Source organism: Sarcophilus harrisii, chromosome 2 (genome assembly GCF_902635505.1).
Source record: "Sarcophilus harrisii chromosome 2, mSarHar1.11, whole genome shotgun sequence".
Classification (NCBI taxonomy): Eukaryota; Metazoa; Chordata; class Mammalia; order Dasyuromorphia; family Dasyuridae; genus Sarcophilus; species Sarcophilus harrisii.
The window spans coordinates 322,224,881-322,246,897 of NC_045427.1; the positions used below are offsets into that span (position 1 = coordinate 322,224,881).

The 22,017-nt window shown below is 35.6% G+C and overlaps 1 protein-coding gene across 3 annotated transcripts in view; it reads left to right on the forward strand.

Moving 5' to 3' along the window:
* Positions 1-22,017, forward strand: part of PPP1R36 (protein phosphatase 1 regulatory subunit 36) — a 30,332-nt gene that overhangs the window by 3,687 nt on the left and 4,628 nt on the right. For 2 of the 3 annotated variants that reach the window (XM_031952706.1, XM_031952708.1), the window contains exons 3-7: positions 6,042-6,128; positions 7,713-7,813; positions 7,893-7,959; positions 10,386-10,484; positions 15,649-15,783. In XM_031952706.1, coding sequence (XP_031808566.1) covers positions 6,042-6,128; positions 7,713-7,813; positions 7,893-7,959; positions 10,386-10,484; positions 15,649-15,783 — 489 coding nt within the window. The remainder of the gene's footprint in view (positions 1-6,041; positions 6,129-7,712; positions 7,814-7,892; positions 7,960-10,385; positions 10,485-15,648; positions 15,784-22,017) is intronic. The other variant, XM_031952707.1, reaches the window with a different exon arrangement.

Consider the following 22,017-nt stretch of genomic DNA (forward strand, 5'->3'; position numbering starts at 1 on the left):
AAAACTTAGTTAAGTGGACTTTTTTTTTCATTTGCAGTATTACTCAAATAATTTGCAATTCTGATTTTAAAATATTCACAAGGTGGTGCTTAACCTTCAAACATCACAATTCTTACTCCTAAATCTCCCAAACCTCCATTTCATCCCTGGAATGAATTTCAAATAATAGTCAATGATATAATAGTACTAGAATGAGGGGAAAAGTACGTTTGTAGCTTTTGTGCCATATGTAACATTTGAACATTGATGGAATGACACTTTTCCTTTACGTTCAAATATACCACACCCCAAATGAAAATATTAGTATCAAAATACTCTGTTAGACGCTTTTTAAAGTTGTAAACAAATAGGCCCGTGATCTGCCCTATTCAAGCTCAACCCCCTGACCAAAAAAAAAAAAAAAAAAAAAAAAAAAGGGGTGTAAGTAAGTTTTACGAAGTAGTCTTAGGACACTATCAGAGGCATCAGTAGTCATAAGAGATACATAGAGTAGAGTGAATCCTCCAGTTGTATTGATTGCATCAGAAATCACACAGCCTACCCAGCCCTTCACATATACACTAATCAATCAGACTGCAGATGTTATTGTCTTTGTTCAAAGATTTGTCTGTGCTTAAACTGTGAATGATATGAAAGAATATTAAGGACTTTACAATCTAGTTGAGGATAAAAATACAACTAATATATAATAAGTACCAAGTGAGGGCGTACAGATAAATACTGTAGTCTGGGGGGGGGGGCGGGGGTAGGATTAGATCAAACTCGTGGAGAAGGTGAGACTTGAATAAAATTTTCAAAGATGGTTTGGAATTAAGCATTTTAAATTGTGAGTATAGTGTGAAAACATGGGATAGGGTGGGTTTTTTAATTATTCAGTTGAATCCAACTCTTTGTGATCCCATTTGGGGTTTTCTTGTCAGAGATAATTGTGGTTTGCAATTTCCTTCTCCAGCTCGATTTATACATGAAGAAACTGAGGTTAACAGAGTTAAGTGACTTGGCTAATGTCACATAGATAATAAATGTCCCATTTGGATTTGAATCAAAAAGACCCTTCCTGACTCCAAGCCCAATACATTATCCACCAAGTCATCTAACTGTTGATGAGCATAGATTAGTTAGGTAGAAAAGTGACTTAAAGAAGTAGGAGATAAACTAGAAAAGTTGTAAGATAGATTTGGGGAGTATTGTATAAGTAACCTATAGAAATATCCATAATGAACTATCTTGGTTTTTACAATGTGGGATAACATTTTTCCCCACCCAATTTTTTTCTAAGTTATACATGTATATTCATTTAAGAAAAAAAAACAAATTTCTTTATGAATTACATTGAAAGAGAATAATCAGAACAAAAAGGAAAAACCGTGAGAGAAAAATGAAAAACAGAAGAAAAAAGGGGAAAAAACTAAACATAGCATGTGTTGATTTACATTCATTGTCCATAGTTCTCTCTCTGGATGCAGATGGTGTTCTCCATCCAAAGTTTATTGGTATTGCCTTAGATCATTAAAGCACTGAGAAAAACCAAATCTTTTATAATTGATCATTGCCCAATCTTGCTGTTACTATGTACAATGTATTTCTAGTTTTGCTTGATTCTCTCAGAGTCAGTTTGTGCAAGTCTTTCCAGGCCTTTCTAAAATCAATTTGTTCATAATTTTCATAGAAAAAATAATATTCCATTACTTTCATATACCATAACTTATTAAGCCATTCCCCAATTGATGGGCATTTACTCATTTTTCAATTCTTTGCCACCACAAAAAGAGCTGCTATAAATATTTTTGCACATTCCCTCTTTTTATGATTTCCTTGGGCAGGGTAACATTTTAATCAAAAAATAGGTGAAATGGCTTAGAAATACAAGGAATATAGGACCAAACTTTGGCCAAATCTTAATTATGGTTAAGATGATTTCCTATTTGAAAATTCCTGATTCCCTTTCCTTTGTTTTTCAGTATAAATTCTGTCCCTCTTGAAGTATACATTTGCCCAATAAAGTTGTTGGAGGCCCTGGTTTTCTTTAACTCTGAGGTCTTATACATATGGTCACAGATTTAGACTTTTGAAATAGAATTTTAAAGGTCATTTACTCCACTTTCACATTTTAGGGATAAGGAAAAGGAATCTCAAAGAAGTGATTTGCCTAGGGCCACACAGGCAAGGAAATGGATAGAGCTGGCATTTGAAAGCATATTTTCCAAAATTTTCCACCGAGCCATCCAAACTGCATTAAACAACTGATAACTTTGCCATCAAGCTATGTGTCAAATTATTGGGCTAGCCTGAAATATACTAAGGTATGACTTGTCTTAATAGTGTCAGCAATCCTGGCTATGATTGCTTTAATGAATCCTTTCAACAATTCAATATCCTCACTAGAAGAACAGCAGAAGGAAAGAAAAGGAACAGAAGGGCTTTGGATAGTTATTTATAAATCTGTGTTGAGACCAGGAAATTTGACTATAGACAGGTAGTTTGGGGTTAAGCTAGTGTCCCACTTGAAATCTCCACAAGCCTCCTATATCAACAGATTTTTCATCCTGACCAAAATGGAGACAAATATGGAATGACTATAAAACTCGAGTATGAAGAACCTGAGATGATGTATGTAAATCATGTTCTTAATTTTAGCTGTAAATCCTGAATTAAAGGAATTTTCTTACCTTCAGTTAGAACTGAGGGGGAAGATAATGATTATGGCATAATATTGGGAAAATAGGAAGAATGCTATGTCTTAACACCATGTTGGCTGTGGGAAACACTAAGATCAAAGAAAGATCTTGGCATTTTCTGATATATTGTTGAAAACCAGCAACATGATATGATGAGAAGGACCCTGAATTAACAGTCAAAAAACAATAGACCTGGGCTGAAGATCTGGAAAATAGGATATAAGCTCCTTGGGTATAGAGGCAATGGAAAGAATGCTGAACCTGGAGTCACAGAATCTGAGTTTGAATCACACAGCTCTTCTATTTTACTACCTATGTGGCTTTGGCAAGTCACTGGCCCTCAGTTTCTTCATCTGTGTGTGTGTGTGTATATATATATATATATATATACACACACACACACACATATATATATGTGCCTGCATATGTGTGTATGTATATATGCACATACATACATATGTGCCTGAATATGTGTGTATATATGCACATAAAAACAAATGTCATAAATATGTGCATATACATATACTTTATGCAGATCATATGTGTCTTTGTAACTCGGGCACTTAGCATAAACTCTAGGCCATTGGTAAATGTTTGTTGAACTGAATTATTTACTAGCCTTGTAACCCACCAGCCAACCCCTTAACTTTTCTATGTTTCCTTTTCTCCACTTGTAAAATGTCATAATTACCTGCACTATCTGTTTATCTCACCAGTGTTTTTCAAAGATTCCAAATAGCTGTCAATTTAGGCATGTTTCTTCAGATACTACTTAGTGTCATCCCTGAGACAGGGTTCTGGGACAGTCCAGATAAATGCTGACAGCTATGACAGGAGAATGTCCATCTAGGGCAGATTATCCATTATTCACCGAAACAGGTCACAGCTGAAATGGGCAACAAAGGGAAAAAAGAGACTATTCACTAGTGGAAGCCAGGATTTAATCTGGTAGACAGGGACTGGGACTGATTTAGACTTAACAAATCCAAGAGAGAGAAACCAGAGTCTTAGGGCAGTATTAAAAGCCAGAAACTACAGGTTGGACAAAAGACCTAGCATTCAGTAGAGGCAGAATGGCTTGGGGTCTATGCTTCATTTTCCTTTTAAAGGACCAGTGACCTACAAACCTGGGGCCAATTATTCAGAGATAGATAAACTACAGATTTCCTCTGGCTGGGTTGAGAAAATGGATCAGTTTCTTATTTTAAAGTGAGAAGCTGGGGCAGCTAGATGGCACAATGGATAGAGGACCAACTCTGAAGTCTGGAGGACCTAAGTTTAAATCCTGCCTTAGACACTTAATACTTCGTAGCTGTGTGACCCTGAGCAAATCACTTAACCCCAATTGCCTAAGCAAGAAAAAAACAACTAATTATTTTTTAAAAAATAGAGTAAGAAGTCACCAAAGTAAAGTAGGTAAATGGCTCAAGAAAAGCTCATTTCTAGGGGTATGAATGAGGGCTAGAAACCCTCAATATGTTGGCAAATATTTAATAAAAATGTATGCACAATACATTTTAAAGTTTAATCTTCATTACAAACAGTTTCTTCATTCCTTTCTTAAATCTAGACAATCAACAAAACAATACATAAGCCCTCAATTGATAGTGATTACATATTTCTGAGGTATAAATGCTCAGAATGAAAATTTAACATTCAGTTCTCAGGAACCCAGTTGACTCCAGCATACTCATAGTAGAACTGAGCAGAAAGTATTTTTTGTTGTTGTTATTCAGTCATGTCCAACTCTCTAAAACCCTGTTTAGGTCATTTTTGGAAACTGGACTGGTTTGCCATTTCCTTCTCCAGCTCTTTTTACAGATGAGGAAACTGAGGCAAGCAAGGTCTTTTTCAGGGTCACACAGCTAGGTAAGTGTCAAGAGGCCAGATTTGTATTCAAGTAGTCTTCCTGACTCCAGGCCTGGCATTTTTATCTATTATACTACCTTGCTGCCTTGGGAATTACAACTAAAATAGTAGTGGCCCAGGTGAAATGAAAAATGCAAAAAGTCCTTTTTCTAGATGATATCTTGTCCAAATTGTTCAGTTACACCATGTTCTTTTAACCCTATGGGTTCTGGCAAAGCCTCTTGATAGAAGAAATTTCTCGTCTGACTAATTCTATTAGTTGGGAGGGAATGTTGTTGTAAGACAGTTTCTGAGATAACATGTGCCCCAGAAATCTTTTGAAGGAAGATAGAGTTCTTGTCTTCTTCATAAATGATATCCTTGTATATAAAACAACTCCACCTGAAAAATGCACTTAATTCTATCTTCTGTTCCTGCATCTGGACTCAGGCTTCACAGAAAAAGGTGTAAATTTGGAGCAAGATTGAGTTTCTGGGCTACCTTGTGACTCAACATGGCATTCAACCAAGCTCAGGAAAGCCAAAGCCATAACAGATCTTAAGCCCCCACAGGACACAAAACAACTTTATCAGGTAGACACAGAAAACACATTATTTAATAAGGAGACCCTAGAGTTCTCTTTGTAATTTGGGGCTGGTCTCTGAAACATCCTTCTCCCAAGTGCTAGTGCCAGTTACTGAAGGAATGAAACCTTCCTCCCCAGCTATAATGTTGTACAAGTACTTCCTTCCTGGCACCTGAACTTTTTGTTGAGTGATTGATTGTAAATTAGTAATGGAGAATGGAAAAGGAAAAGGTGATGAATGAGGTTGAAATAATGTGTGAAGACTCCATTCTTAAATGGGCAATCTTTGACTCTTAAGGAATGAATGACAAAGAATTTATTTAAGCAGATTGCAAGGCCTGGTGTTCTGAAGTTCCCTTTTGTTTTGTCTTTTTCCTTATGTGTTTCCCAATGATCCAGAGACTCATGAGTGAAATCTGGGTTATGTCACTTTTCACTTGTCCTTTTCAAAGTAACGGTTCTACAAAATTCTCTGTGGCCAGCACTGCAAGGCCCCAAGTGAATAGGCATGAGCTATGCTGTTAGTGTGATTAGCAGAGCTGTAATCTCGCCATTACAGACATATTCTACCAAACAAGAGTTCATTGACTCCTAGAAACCATATTGACTTCTAGAAAAACCTTATTGGGCCAATGAATTCTACATAAATAGTATTGGGAGTAGCAAATGAGAGGAGAAAATGGAGGAGTAGAGAAGAGAAAAAGATAACTTCCAACCCTGTCCAAAAACACCAACACCAAGACCAAACAACCTTTTCCTATACTCCCCCAGACAAGGTTAAAATGGAGTTTGGTGTTAACATAAATTCATGATAATGCAAAATGGGGGTAATCCAATGATATGCATGATAAACTTTATGGGCATTTTTCCCCACAGAGAAAACCCCACAAAATTATTGTTTGCTTAATAAGTAGTACCCTCTTTTACAGTCCTATGCCTTCAACAGAAATCAAAGAGAAAATCAAGAAGGGCAAGTCAATTCACTTTGTTGAAAATGATGGAACCACCTCAGAAAGGTATTTTTTTTTTCATTTCATTATCTGAGCATTTATCTAGTTATTTATAGAATTATTTTAAATCCTTGTAAGCTACAAGAAAGTATTATTTCCAGCACCACTAACACAAAGAGTATCAAAGAATTAATACTTACCATATTGTTTAAATTTGTTGAGGGAATTAAGGAAGTCTCTATCCGTATTGAAATTTGACTAATTGGCTGTGTATTGAGATTTTCCGATTTTTAAAATGTTTCCAACAATTATCAACCTATAAAATAGAAATTGATGAGTGCTTTCTGTATCAATAACAGATTTAAATGCACAGTCTTGAATAGCATACATTAATAATTCAAGTGTGAGTTTGATTAAATAGCCTCCCAATTGTGAAATTCTATAATTTTTTTTCTTGACATAGTATTGATCCTTGTACATTGAAATGGGTTTGTACAAGACATATTTTTAAAATAATCAAACTCATCCCACATGCTGAAGATGCATTCTACAGTTAAGCAGAATCTTATTGGGCATCCACGTTAAACAATTCTTCCTTCCCAGCATAAAAACCCCAATAGTTTTAATTTTAACTTTAGTATCCACTGGGTTAGAGATCTTGAGTTCATATTCTCTTGACAACGTCTGAGTCAAAATATGAAAGTATGCATAAGGTATTCTCTGATATCTACATTTCTCTGGGGAAGACCTGATAGGGGACACCTATCCCAGGCTACTCCTACACTACTGATCCTCATTGCACAGAGTGGAATGTATTTGGCGGGGCGGGGAATTACAGATTCTCCCAGCAGATCAGCACAGTACTGATGGCAGCCTTCTGGGGAATCCAGAGAGAGCAGATCTTGGAAACTCTGCTGATGGTATTATTTTTCACATTGTCATTGGTGTCAACCAAGCCATCAACTTTGGAAATCATGTGAATGTTTCTGGCATAAGTGTAATCCCTATGTTGAAAGAAAGTCACGCATACAGCATGGCAGATGTGGAAGTGGTTTGTAGAGGGGACAGAGAGAGTACTAACTAGGGAATTACTGTTGTAGGATTTGAAATACTATAATTAATTTTGGTTTTGGTTTTTCGTGCAAAATGAATTTCTATTTTTTGTTATATTGGGGGAGGGATAAGAAAAATAAAGTGGAAAAGAATTCTTCAGTATGTACCTAAGAGTTCATCAATTCTCTCATTAAAAGAGATAACATTTTTCATCCTGAATCCTTTGGAATTGTCATGGTTCATTGTAATGAACAGAGGTTTTCCACAATCATTGTTACAACACTGCTGTTACTACGTGCATTGTTTTCCCCAGTTGTGCTCACTTCACTTTATATCAAGTCTTCCAAGATTTTTGAGAACTGTCCTCATCTTATGTTGTAGCACAATCATATGTCATAACTTGTTCAGCCATTCCCCAATTGATGGGAGTGAACTGGTTCTATTATTATCCTTGCTGTCCTTCGAGGTTGGACTCTTTATGAAGCTAATCACACACACACACACACACACAGTCCCATTATGTACTCACACCTACATTTTTTTCAGAATTTCAGTACAGCTAAAACATTTCTAAATATTTACATTAAATATTATTAGGTTGTCTGAGAAGAGATTTTTTATGAAAAGAGATGAGAAATCAGCAAAAGGAACTGACAGACGATTGAAGGATGACAAGGTTACTCTGGATGATGCTAAATGTGAGTTAACATCTTTGCAGCTATGAGCTGGAACACAACTTTTTGCTGGTATTCAGTTTTCTCTCTTATTTATTTTCAGATGTCGCCTTGTTTTTATTACAAGACACTGAAATGCAACGTATCTATTCCTTTACAACATTTATGAGGTATGTGATTATGTCTGGAGTAACTCATATTGATGAGTGATGGCAAAGTTCATGGAAAGAGCATGGTGTTTGATGAAGAGTTTGGACTCTCAATGATATCTAAGGGCCATTTAACTCTAAATCTATGATCTTATGATTTTTGGAGAGGGAGGGACCTTTACAGTATGTGTACTTATTGCTACATAATATTATAGGGCACTGTCTCCTTATTATTTGGGCCCAAGAGCCTCTCTAATGCCCAGAGAAGGAAGATATTAAGAAACAAAGCTAGGATGATATTACTGTAGATTTTTATTATTTCACAAGGAATATTTACAGAATGTTAGAATATGTTGGCAAAGTTCCATAAAAATTCTTTTTACACATAATGTTCACTTCAGCTAAAGCCACAGAGAGAGCCACTTACTAAAAATCTCTGATTATTGAGGATTGGGGTCTCTTAACTTGCTTGATGACTGAATAATGAAGAGTTTTTTTAAGGATTCTCTTAAATGTAGTTTGCATTTACAATTTAACCCATGAAAATGTTCTCTACTGACAACTCGCTGGTCCCAATCTTCTACAATACAGCTAGAATATAGTGATTAGTAGAATCAATGGACAACAGAAGAGGTGAAAAAGCTTATTGCAGTGAAAAGATGTTTCTACTTGAAATCAGTAGAAGTCAGGGCAGCTAGGAGCACTAGTCCTAGAGTCAGAGGACCAAGATTTAAATCTGGCCTCAATCATTGTCTAGCTTTGTGACCCTGGGCAAAATCACTTACCCCTGATTGCCTCCAGAAATAAATAAACAAAAAATAAATTAAAAATAACCATGAAGAAATCAATAGAGCTAGATTTGAATTCTGGCTCCAGAATTCTTATTGTTAATTCTTATGAACTATGTAATGCATGGAAAGGGAACTGAATTCCTATGAGACTCATTTTCCTAATCTCTTATATAGTGATGTTTGTACTCTGTATCTCACAGGGTTATTTAGAGGAAAACATCATAGTTAACCTTAAAGTGATAAATAAATATGATGATTATAATCCCTGCTAGCTTTTTCTCCATAAAATACTTTTTAGGTATTTGAAATTCAGGTAATTGTATTTGAAAAACACCCCTCAGTTGCATAATAGCTGAAAACCTTACATTTTACATTAACTGAATGGTAGAAAGTACATCCTGGAAATTTTTCATTGCTCCCTAGAATTTCTGGCACAAAGGTTTTAATGTAAATTATGTGCCAAATACAATTTTCCTTTGATGTTCACATATTAATCCCATTCATTTGGCATAATAGATAGGGCCCTAGAATTGTTAGGAAGAAGACTGGATTAAAATTTTACCTTCCCAGCTATATGATCCTGGATAAGTCACTCAAGCTCTCTTGTTCTCAATTTCCTCTCCTATATAATAAAAGGGTTGACTTGGATGGCCTCTATCTAAGGTCCCTTGTGATCTAAATCTATGATCCTATATCTATTTTAATAAATATAAATTTTATATTTCTTTGTTCTTGCCTAGTACATCTTTAATTCCTGTATATAGTAAAATGGCTGGAATGGTTAGGAACAATGTCACAGGATACAAATTTGAAATTTAGTCATTGGAAAAAAAAATCAGAAATCTGAAAAAAGGTTATATTGGAGGTTGTGGACTAAGTTGCCTTATGGCTAAGGACTAATGAAGGAGACGATAGTGTTAGATACCTCCTTTCAAAAATGCTTTGCTTTATAAGTCTATCTTGTCAACCATTATACAGTATAGGATTTTAAAAGATAAATTAGTCTTAGAGGCACAACAATATAACAGATGATAGAGGGCTAGGCCTGGAGTTAAGAAGACCAAGGTTCAAACTCTACCTTCCATACTTATTAGCTATGTAACTCTACTCAAGTCATTTCATCCATAAAGTCTACTTTATACACTGATATCAATCTATGCTATCTACACTAAACATAGAGCTAACCACATGGATCTCTTTTTGTGTCTGTATTTTTTCATCCACATTGCATTCACTTTGTTCACTAGCCATATGTTTTGTTGTTAGGAATTATTTTTTTGTATAATAATAGCCTTTTATTTTTTCAAAATACATGCAAAGAAGTTTTCCACATTCACCCCGAGAAAACCATATGTTCCAAATTTTTCTCCCTCCTTCCCTCAGACAGCAAATAATCCAATATAGGTAAAACATGTGCAGTTCTTCCAAACATATTTCCACATTTATCATGCTGCACAAGAAAAATCAGATCAAAAAGGAGAAAAAATGGGAAAGAAAAAAAAAGCAAACAACAGTAATAATATATACCACATTCAATTCCCATAATCCTTTCTCTGGATGCACATGGCTCTATCCATCACAAGTCTATTGGAACTGGTGTTGAGAATTCTTGTACTTGAAATGGTCAACAGTAATCATTTTTGTATTTCTCTGTAGAAATAAGAATCTTGATGAATTCCTCATGGCATTGCTATACTACTTATCTCATTATCTGGAAAAACTTTCCTTGGAAAAGAAGCCCAAAAGTTACATGGCGTAAGTAGGCATCAATCAATTCTTTCCTAGTTATTGCCTTTGTTATGGTCCAAAAATAATCTTCATATAACATGGTGAGTGATTTTTTATAAAAAAAAGTTTAAATGTAATATGATATGAGGGGACCATGTGTGTCTCAATATAATGAATAATTGAGAAAGCTTCTTTGTCAACAATCAGTATTGCCCTGAGTCCCCTAGGTTTTGTCTGTTTGACTTTTCTTTTTTCAAGCAACTACATTCAGAAATGTCTTCCAAAAGGATTTGTGAACTGCACAAAAAACCTGCCAAAATCCTAAAGATAAATGACGGTAGAAAAAAATAATATTGTTAGCCCCACCCAAAACATTGTTACTTTTCAGGATACTTAATGCCAAATCAATAACTACTTTAAGCAGCGTGCTTAATTTTTTTATTATAACTTTTTATTGACAGAACATATGCATAGGTAATTTTTTACAACATTATCCCTTGCACTCACTTCTGTTCTGACTTTTCCCTTCCTTCCCTCTACCCCCTTCCCTAGATGGCAGGCAGTCTTATACATGTTAATACAGCATGCCTAATTTTGTATATTCCAAATTAAAACTTTTTGAATTAGAAGAGCTAAATTAGCCAGTAATTCCACCAATATTCCCTGTGTCCTTTGACAAACCATTGAAACTTTACATGTGCCTAAGCTACCTTGTCAATAAACCTGGATTGTATTCTGTCCTTAGAGTATTAGCTGTACTCATTTCCTAGATGCAAAATACTTTGACAATGTAAAATTCAGGTGCCTATTAAGGAACTTTAAAAATATTTCTTGATAATTAAATATAGAACTGAGAACATGTTTGTAAAGGATAAGATTAATAAATAATTCATGACTGCAGCTTCTTCAAATTAATGTCCTTCAAATATTTACCTCATTTAAGGATTATGTTTTCTGTCAGTGTAGTCAAAATTATAGATTAAAAACTTCAAATTACTGAAACAGATAGTATAACAGAATTGTCTTACGAAGAACTAAAGCCAGCTAGTATGCTGTTACTGTTGAATATTTGGGGTGTTTTCGGAGAAATAGAACCTATTTTGAAATTGATATTGACAAGCAGATTTTGATCATAGAACTGGAACCTTAGTCTGGTTCTGGAATTCTTAGTCTGGGAACCTGTTTTTTAAAAAATATTTTGATAAATGTATTTGACTGTAATTGTAATTGACTTCCTTTGTGTATTTTATTTTATATATTTCAAAACATTTTTCTGAGAAGAGGGGTTCATAGGCTTCACCACACTGCCAGAGGGGTCTGTGACATAAAAAAGCTTAAGGACTTCTGATCTAGTCCAACCCCCTCCTTGATGTAAAAATTCCCTCTACACTTTTCTTGACAAGTAGACAAATAGACTCAGTTATCTTGTTTAAATGATCAGGAAGAATGTCAATGCTCAGAAGTAAGAATATCAATGTCCTCATATATGCTCATTGATCCTAACTCTGATTTCTGAACATGGCAAAGCAAGTTTAATCCCTCTTCTGTATAAACTTTGAAAATGTTTGAAGATTATTATTTATCATCATGTTCCTAATCACATATGTCCCCTAAGCTACATATGGAATGGTAATGAGAACCTTCATTGCCCTGGATATGCTTGAGTTTGTTGATTCCCCTCTTGAAATGTGATAGCTAGAACTAAATACAATTCTGTGACCAAACAATGTGTTTGTATCACTCTTGTTCTGCATTCTGCTTTCATTCATGAAGCCTAAGCTCAAATTAGCTTTTTTGATAATCACTTCACACTGCTCACACTGGCCTAATAGTCAACTAAAATGGCTTCTTTTTCACATGAGCTACTATTAAGTCACATTTCATTTGTCATGTACTTATCAACTAATGTTTTAGCAAAAGTGCCAGATTTATACTTATCTCTATTGAATTTCTTGTTAAATTTGTTCCATATGTCCATGTGCTGAAATATTTGCTGGGTATTGGCTCTGGCATCTCTACAGTTTTGTATCACCCCAAGATGTATATCTTGTGACTTTGAATTATTGGCTTAATCACTACCCTAGTGACCTTAGCCAAATCACTTAATGTCTCTGGATTTAATTTCCTTACCTATAAAATGAAAGGGTTGGATTAGAGGCAGTGTGATATAACGCATTTGTATTTGGCATCAAAGGACCTGAGTTCAAATCTTGTTCCTATCTTTACTTTTACTTGATGTTTGGCAAATCACTTACATTCTAGGCCTTGATTTCCTCATCTGTAAAATGAGAGAATCAGATAGACTTCTTAAACATCTCAAATTGGATTTTCCTATCACACAGATATGACCAAGTCACCAGCCATACTTAATAAATTCCTATGACTTCCTTTGGCCTTCAGGATCCAAATACAAAATCTCTAGCATTCAAAGCCCTTCATAATTTAGCCCCTTCCAACCAGTTTTTGTTTTTTTTAATATACTTTACTCCCTGATAAGTACTCTTTAGTCAGTGACACTAGCCTCCTTGCTGTTCCTTGAACAAAATATTCCATCTCTCAGCTCTTAGCATTTCCCCTGATTGTTCTCCAGGGCTGAAATGATCTTCATCCTCATCTCTACCACTTCCTTTAAGTCCCAAATAAAACTCTGCCTTTAAAACCCAAATCACTCTGGCTTTCACAGCTTAGGCAATTCATAGGTCCTAACCCAAGATTCTCTTGCTCATAGTTTAGGTTGGATGACTCAGAGTGCGTGCAAGTAGCAATTGTTTGGCCAGAAACTCAGAGGCCCTCCCCCTCCCAGATGGATTCTTTTGGGAAGGCAAACTAAGCAATCTTTTGTGTCATTTCTCATGTGGCCTTTAATCACTGAATGGGCCTTGTCTCAGACAAACTGAAACCTGGGAAGGACCTTAGCTTTAAGAAAAGCCAGAGTCCATGGACCCACACTTAACATCATACGCCAAGATAAGATCAAAATGGGTTCATGATTTAGGCATAAAGAACAAGATCATAAATAAATTAGAGGAACATAGGATCGTTTACCTCTCAGACTTGTGGAGGAGGAAGGAATTTGTGACCAAAGAAGAACCAGAGATCATTATTGATCACAACATAGAAATTTTTTATTATATCAAATTAAAAAGCTTTTGTACAAATAAAACTAATACAAACAAGATTAGAAGGAAAGCAATAAACTGGGAAAACATTTTTACAATTAAAGGTTCTGATAAAGGCCTCATTTCCAAATATATAGAGAGAATTAACTGTATAAGAGATCAAGCCATTCTCCAATTGATAAAAAGTCAAAGGATATGAACAGACAATTTTCAGATGATGAAATTGAAACAATTTCTACACATGTGAAAGGGTGTTCCAAATCACTATTTATCAGAGAAATGCAAATTAAAAGAACTCTGCGATACCACTACACACCTGTCAGATTGGCTAAGATAACAGGAAAAGATAATGACGAATGTTGGAGGGGATGCGGGAAAACTGGGACACTGATGCATTGTTGGTAGAGTTGTGAACGGATCCAATCATTCTGGAGAGCAATTTGGAATTAAGCTCAAAAAGTTATCAAACTGTGCATAGCCTTTGATCCAGCAGTGCTTCTACTGGGCTTATACCCCAAAGAGAGATTAAAGAAAGGAAAGGAACCCACATGAGCAAAACTATTTGTGGCAACCCTTTTTTGTAGTGGCTAGAAACTGGAAGTTGAATGGATGCCCATCAATTGGAGAATGGTTGAGTAAATTGTGGTATATGAATGTCATGGAATATTATTGTTCTATAAGAAATGACCAGCAGGATGAATACAGAGAGGCTTGGAGAGACTTACATGAACTGATGCTGAGTGAAATGAGCAGAACCAGGAGATCATTAAACACTTCAACAAGGATATTGTATGAGGATTATTCTGATGGAAGTGAATTTCTTCGACAAAGAGAAGATCTAACTCAGTTTCATTTGATCAATGATGGACAGAACTAACTACACCCAGTGAAGGAACACTGGGAAATGAATGTGGACTACTTGCATTTTTGTTTTTCTTCCCATGTTATTTTTACCTTCAGAATCCAATTTTTTCTTGTGCAACAACAGAACTGTACGGATCCACACACATATATTATATCTAAGATATACTTTAACATGTTTAACCATGTATAAGACTTCCTGCTATCTAGGGGAGAAAGTGGAGGGAGGGAAGGGAAAAGTTGGAAGAGAAATGTGTGCAAGGGACAATGTTGTAAAAATTACCCATGTATATGTTCTATCAATAAAAAGCTATAATTTAAAAAAAAAAAAAGGTATACAGATAAACCACACACACACAAAAAGGCCAGGGTGTCCCCCTGCATCTGGGATCATCGCCCAGTGTCTTGAGTTATGTCTTGCCACTGGACTCATATGAGCCTGGAGGAGAAAGAGAGACTGATGACATTGCCCAACTCTGCCTCTCATGTCCAATTCACTTGCAAATCTGGATGCCATGGGTCCTCCTTAAGAACAAGGACAAACAGCAACAAAATCTCATCTTTTATAGGAAACTTTTCCCAACTCCTCTTAATCCTACTGCCTTTCCCATTTGAATTATTTCCTGTTGATCTTTTATCTAGATTGCTTTCTATATATTTGTTTTCTTGTTGTCTCCCTATAGATTATGAGCTCTTTGAGGGCTGCAACTATTTTTTGCCTCTTTGTGTATCCCCAGTGCTTAGCAGAGTGTCTGCAACAATAAAAGGGGGTTAATAAATGTTTATTAATAGACTTTCCTATGGAGACACCTATGGATCCTTTGAACTTTAAGAAAATATGATCACATTTGAGGGACAAATAGATGGTACAGTAGATAGAGCTCTAACCCTGGAGTCAGGAGGATCTAAGTTCAAATGTGACCTCAGACACTTAATTGCTTCTTAAGCCAAAAAAAAAAAAAAAAAAAAACCAACTCATATTTGTAATACCTACTTTACAAGGTTATTGTGATGAAAATGCATTGAAATCCAAAAATTTTATATGATTACAATTAATTAATTATTATGTGGCATTATTTAAATACTGGAAGATTATATTTCTTTCCGCAAAAGCCTACAATTTGGGATTTACCCTAATTCAGATTGGTCTTTCAGACTTTCTGCATTTCTTATCAATTAGGGAATTTTAACTATAACTTTTCTTTTTTCAGGAGCCATGTAGAGAAAAGGGAGATGGAGTTAGTTATTGAGAAGTTACAAGAATCACAGAAATATCTTGCCCAGAAATATTGTAGCCTTGTTTTAGGTTTGGGAATGCCTGATAAACATCACATGGCCTGTGGAAAGTAAGTAAATATATTTTTTTTTATTTTTTTATTTCATACATTTTTTAAAAATTTCTGTTTAAATACAAAATGAAGCAAACAACCCCCCCAACATTGCCTTGTACAAAAGGATTCATTATAAAACAATAAATTTCTATTTCAAGAAAAACCTTTATAATACATAGACCATGTTGTTGACTTTTCTTTGCTTCCTTGTTGGTTTTCTTTTGTTCTCTGCTATGTACTTTTTATTTTATTAAAGAAGTCTACATGTGTATATATACACAGAGAGAGCTATTTATAAACATACACATTTATACTCATATAAACACATTTTTTAAAATGAGTAGTTGTGGAATTTGGGAATTACAGAAACCCTTAGAGATTATTCCAGTCCATTGTTTTCATTTTACAATAAACTGAGCTCCAGAAGATAACTGAGTTGCTCAAAGTAGTAAATAGTGGCACCAGAATTCTAACTTAGGTCTTCTGACTCTAGTTCCAGAATTCTTTTAAGGCTTCCGTTTTTCTCAGTGATTTCCACACTGTGAAATCTAAAGTTGTATGTAATTCCATATGCTCAAATTGTGGAGTGTTTCCCCCCTTAACCTAAGTGTTTTATTGAAATTTTAATGTTGAAAACCAACACAGCTAAATTATCTTGTTTAGTAAATATTTATATACTCAAATTAATTCATAGCACAGAGTTTAATAGCTTTTTAGTCATTCCCTTAAGTGCTCATTGGTATTTGCCCATTCTTTGCGCATTTACTTTTCCTCCCATACTGTTTGCTCAGATTTTTAGAGGTATCTGTTAACAAAATTATCAATCTGGATGTCCCATTATTTACAGGATACTACTTCCTATATTACTTAATATTCCTACTTTCTAGAGACCAACTCATTTCTTAGAAAGAGTAGGAGCATACAATGGTATCTGCCTTCCACAGAATTAGCTGATGTCAGTGCATTATTAATAATTCCATTTCCCACAATGTGAATAAGCTAACATCCCTTGGAATACTTTTTTCAAGCATATCTTCTGATTTTTCTCCCTTTCTAAAAGACATCATTTTTAAGTTGGGCTAACCTATTTTTGCTATTATTCATTTTTCTCTGAGGCTGAATTTGCAGTTTCACAGAAATTTCAGTTGAAACTAGCAATTTTTAGGGTGTTAATTTTGTGCTTTCATGTCTTTATAGAGCTAGGAGGGTCTGACTTTTCTAGTTACAAAGCTTTGAATTGTTAGTTTTACAGAAATTTTTTATGATTTCTTTGTAAGTTTTTTCCCCTGAGGTAATTGGGATTAAGTGACTTGCCCAGGGTCCCACAACTAGGAAGTGTTAAGTGTCTGAGATCAAATTTGAACTCAGGTCCTTCTGACTTCAGGGCTGGTGCTCTATCCACTGTGCTATCTAGTTGCCCCCTGTAAGGTGTTTTTGTTTTGTTTTGTTTTTTAAAGAAAAATGGATATGTGTGTTCTTAGCAAAATTAGAAAATTACTTCATAGCATATGTAGCCTTTGTCAGGTCATCCTTAAAGGAAAAAAAAATGACCTTAACCTGTATGGATCACAGCCTGTGCACTTTATGTTGCTGTAGCTTCAGGTTAGGAGGAGCATGGATGGCTGGTGCTTTAAACACACACACACACACACACACACACACACACATACACACACACACATTAAAGCAGCTCCTAATTGTTTGGGATGTTCAGTTTAACCTCATTTCATCTGGACAGAATTATTATTTTGAGAAAGAAACCTGAAAATTACATAAGGAGATTGGGTTAGGCTCTGAATACCTTATACATGGTCAGCACTGAACCCCCACTCTCCTTGGAATGGTTCTAAATAAAGATGCTTGTGGATAAAGATCTGATGAAGGACAAAGGTCTCAGTGAATAATTTTCAATAATAGCACTGAAACCTAAGGAACTTAACTCCCATTTACAATTTTGCTACCAGCCACACTTTCTGTTCAGCTGCTTTTTAGGATCTGATCTCAAATAAAGAATGTATTGTTTCTTATGAGCCCTGTTTGAACTTGCTGAAGTTGAAATCCTGGTAGTTCCTAGGGGAACTCAAGAGACATGTTCTGTAACTCCTTATACTGGGCCTCTATGAAAGACAATGTAAAACTTAAGAAGAAAAGGATTACTTATTTATCTAAGTACTTGATTAAAAAAAAAAATCTGTAAACTTTATGTAGAGAGAGGAGAGAAGAGGAAGGGAAGAAGAATGGGGGGGGGGGAATTGAGGGGAGGAGAGATGAGAAGAAAGAGAAAGGAGGAAGAAAGAGGCAGATAGAGACAGAAAAGGAGAGAAGAAAAAAAAGGAAACAGAGACCGACAGAAAAGAAAACAGAGAGAGAGGAGAAAGAAAAGGAGACAGAGAGAGAAGAGAGAGAAAAGGAGAGAAACACAGACAGACAGACACACACATACACACACACACACAGAATGGGCAGAGAGTTAGAGCAGAATGGGAGGTTTGTATGTCCCCAGACTTGTTTTTTTAAAAGGAAGTTGTTTTCTTCTCTGCAGTTACTGTCATTGTTTCCAGGCCTTAAACAGATGCCTATGCTGTTCCACATGATTTGGGAAGGGCAAAAGTAGGTCATCTAAAATAAGGACTGCTTTAAACGAGTTCCCAGAATACAAGTGGACATTGCTTTCCTAAAACATAGTTTGTTTCTCCCATCCCACCCACCTCTCTTGCCTCGGCCTTTCCTCCTCCCCCTTTCCTCTCCAAGTCCTCTCCATCCCACCCCCCCCCCACATTTGCATGCTTGCCCCTGTGGGCTCTGGTTTCAGCTGGCAGAGGAAGTGGAAGTGCTGAAATGCCACATAAGAGCCTTGATTAGGGAGTAGTTTTTGGCTCTACTGAAGAAATTCTGATTATCTGTCTGCAACCTCAAAGAAATTCTTATGTGTTTCTCCGTGTGTGTGTGTGTGTGTGTGTGTGTGTATGTATATGCTTGCCAGTAAAACATTTCAGAAATAAAAATAATTTTTTCCCCAAAAGACTTGAAACTTTATTTAGGATTGGGATTTAACTCATATAAATTAGCACAACAAACATCATAAACATTTTAAAAGAAAATACCCTTTGAATGATGTCCTCTCTTGTCATTCCTAATACTTGGTGAGACTTAAGAGCTTGGGGTTGGCAGGGAATGCTTTCAAACCCTTAAAAGCCAGTATAGAAGGTAGACTGTTTCTGGTTGAAAGGTTTCCAAGGGATTCAAGCAAATTGCTGGGGATACTGGTTCAGTTCCAGGGCCAGTTCAATTCTAACCAGAGATTGTCACAATAAGGAAACTCCAAGGTTTTCATAGGGATCCTGGACCTAACAAGATATTCAGACCTGACATAGAGTGGATTGAAACGTATAGTCAGTCTCAAAATGTCATGGATCTGGTGCTGCCTCCTTGGGCTTTTATAGGGCAAGTAAATGCATGTAGCTTGGCTAGAATTCAACAAAGGCATTTGTTTTCCTTAAGAGACCTTCCAATGATTCTTGGGAAAAGTCTGCCTAAAAGAGTTGGAATGTAAGTTTTCCCTACTAATTGAGGTGACAGAAGGTTCCCAAGCTTCACGTTTCTTTCACTGAGAGTGAAGATTACATTCTATTTTCAGTTTCTCTTCATGACCCACAACTACCAGTCACATCCGGTGCCTCAGCTCTCATTCTTTGTCCCTCTTAACTCCTAATTTGCCATCTCTGGTCCTTTCCAACATCATCTTCCAATCCTAATGATTGCTTCATAAAACCTGGCCTGTGCTCCTGTGCCCAAAGTTTACAGACATCTCTCCACTCAGGCTTGTCTAAGTATAATGTTTATCCCTTGATTTTTGATCAGAACCCTTTAAGAACTGGCAGGATCTGATTGAACTAGGAAGCCTGAGTCAATGAAGATCTGTTGAAAATGTTAATGTTTCTTTTTGACAACATATTGTAGGTTACGATGTATATTAAACATAACAGTAACTGAAGCAAGAGGCATAAATAAATGAAGCATAACTTGGATTAAGGAGAAAGACAGAGATAAAGACTGTAAGATATCATCTGCCCTGGAGGGAAGGAATAAAAGAAGAGAACTGCTGTGGACAAAAGATTGCATAATTCTGCTGCTCATCCTGGTAACAGATCTTGGCTAGGTGAATCCCAGATGTGAAGAGAGAGCCTGCCTCAGTTTACCATCCCCTAACTTCCTGTTTAAACTAAGTATTCCTGTTAACTAGGTGCTAAGCTTTATGATTTTTGCCTGATAAAGGAGTGAAAGTGTTGTCAGCACCCTGTACATTTAATCCTCTAGGATCAAAGGTCCTGGTCACTTCATCTTAATTAAAGTTCTGAGCTCAAATAATTTTATGGTATTGTAGAAGAGGCCAAAATTCCTTAAGAAAGGAGGGTTTTTTTTTTAAAGAGGTGATGACTTATAAAGCTCCTACATCCAAAGAAAAAACATGAATTGATCTCAGATTTTGGAAGAGCTCAAAAAGGATTTTGAAAATCAAGTAAAAGAGTTAAAGGAAAAATTGGGAAGAGAAATGAGAGTGGTACAAAAAAGTCATGAAAAACAAGTCAACAAGGGGCAGCTAGGTGGCGCAGTGGATAGAGCACCAGTCCTAAAATCAGGAGGACCTGAGTTCAGATGTGACCTCAAACACTTAACACTTTCTAGCTGTGTGACCCTGGGCAAGTCACTTAACCCCAATTGCCTCAGCAAAAAAAAGAAAGAAAGAAAAAGAAAAAGAAGTCAATAGCTCCACAAAGGAGATTTCCCCCCCCCAAAAAAAAAAAATACTGAAAACAGACTAGACCATTTGGTAAAGGAAGCATAAAAAGCCAATGAGGAGAAGAATGTTTTTATTTATTTTTTATTATTATAGCTTTTTATTGACAGAACATATGCATGGGTAATTTTTCAACATTGTCCCTTGCAATCACTTATGTTCCAATTTTTCCCTTCCTTCCCTCCACCCCTCCCCTAAATGGCAGGGAGTCTCATACATGTTAAACATGTTAAAGTATATCTTAAATAAAATATATGTATACACATCTGTACAGTTCTCTTAGTTGCACAAGAAAAATCGGATTCAGAAAGGTAAAAATAACCTGGAAAGAAAAACAAAAATGCAAATAGTCCACATTCATTTCCCAGTGTTCCTTCTCTGGATGTAGCTGGTTCTGTCCATCATTGATCAAATAGAACTGAATTGGATCAAGAAGAATGTTTTTAAAAAGCAGAATTGGCCAAATGGGAAAAAAAAATCCATGGAAGAAAAAATTCTAAAAGTAGAATTGGACAAATGGAAAAAGAGATACAAAAGCTCACTAATAATAATAATAATAATAATAATTCCTTAAAAATTAGAACTGAGCAAATGGAAACTAATGGCTTTATGAGAATTCAAGAAACAACAAAACAAAACCAAAAAAAATGTAAAAAGAAGATAATGTAAAATATCTCATTGGAAAAACAACTGACTGGAAAATGGATCCAGGAGATATAATTTAAAAATTATTGGAAATAATTTTTCTCCAAATCCAAAAGCTATGATTAAAAAAAAAGTCTAGACATCATTTTTCAAGAAATGGCAAGGAAAACTGCCCTGATATGATATTCTAGACCCAGAGAAGGTAAAATAGAAATTGAAACAATCCACTAATCACCCTTGAAAGAATCCCAAAATGAAAATTCCCAGGAATATTCTAGCCAAATTCCAGAACTCCTAAATCAAGAAGAAAATATTGCAAGCAGCCAGAAGAAAGCAATTCAAGAATCATGAAGCTATAGTCAGAATAACACAAGATTTAGCAGCTTCTAAATTAAAGGATTGAAGGAGTTGGAATATGATGTTCTGGAGAGCTAGGATGGAGCTAGGATTACCCAGCAAAACTGACTATAATCCTTTAGGGGGAAAATTGCTATTTAATGAAATAAAGAATTTTTAAGTATTCTTGAATAGAACATTTTGACTTTCAAATACAAGACTTAAAAGAAGTATAAAGAGGGAAAGCATAAGGAACTTAACTATTAATAAGGTTAAACTGTGATGATGTTTGTAATTTATAAGAAGTTTCTCATTATTAGAGCAGTTAAGAGGGTGTGCACATAGATAGAGGGCAGAGGTGTTAGTTGAATGTGAAAGGATAACATTTTAAAAAGGAGTGAGAGGTAAAAGAACTGAGAGAATGGGAAAGGCAGAGGCAGAATGGGGTAATTATTATTCAAAAAAAAGAG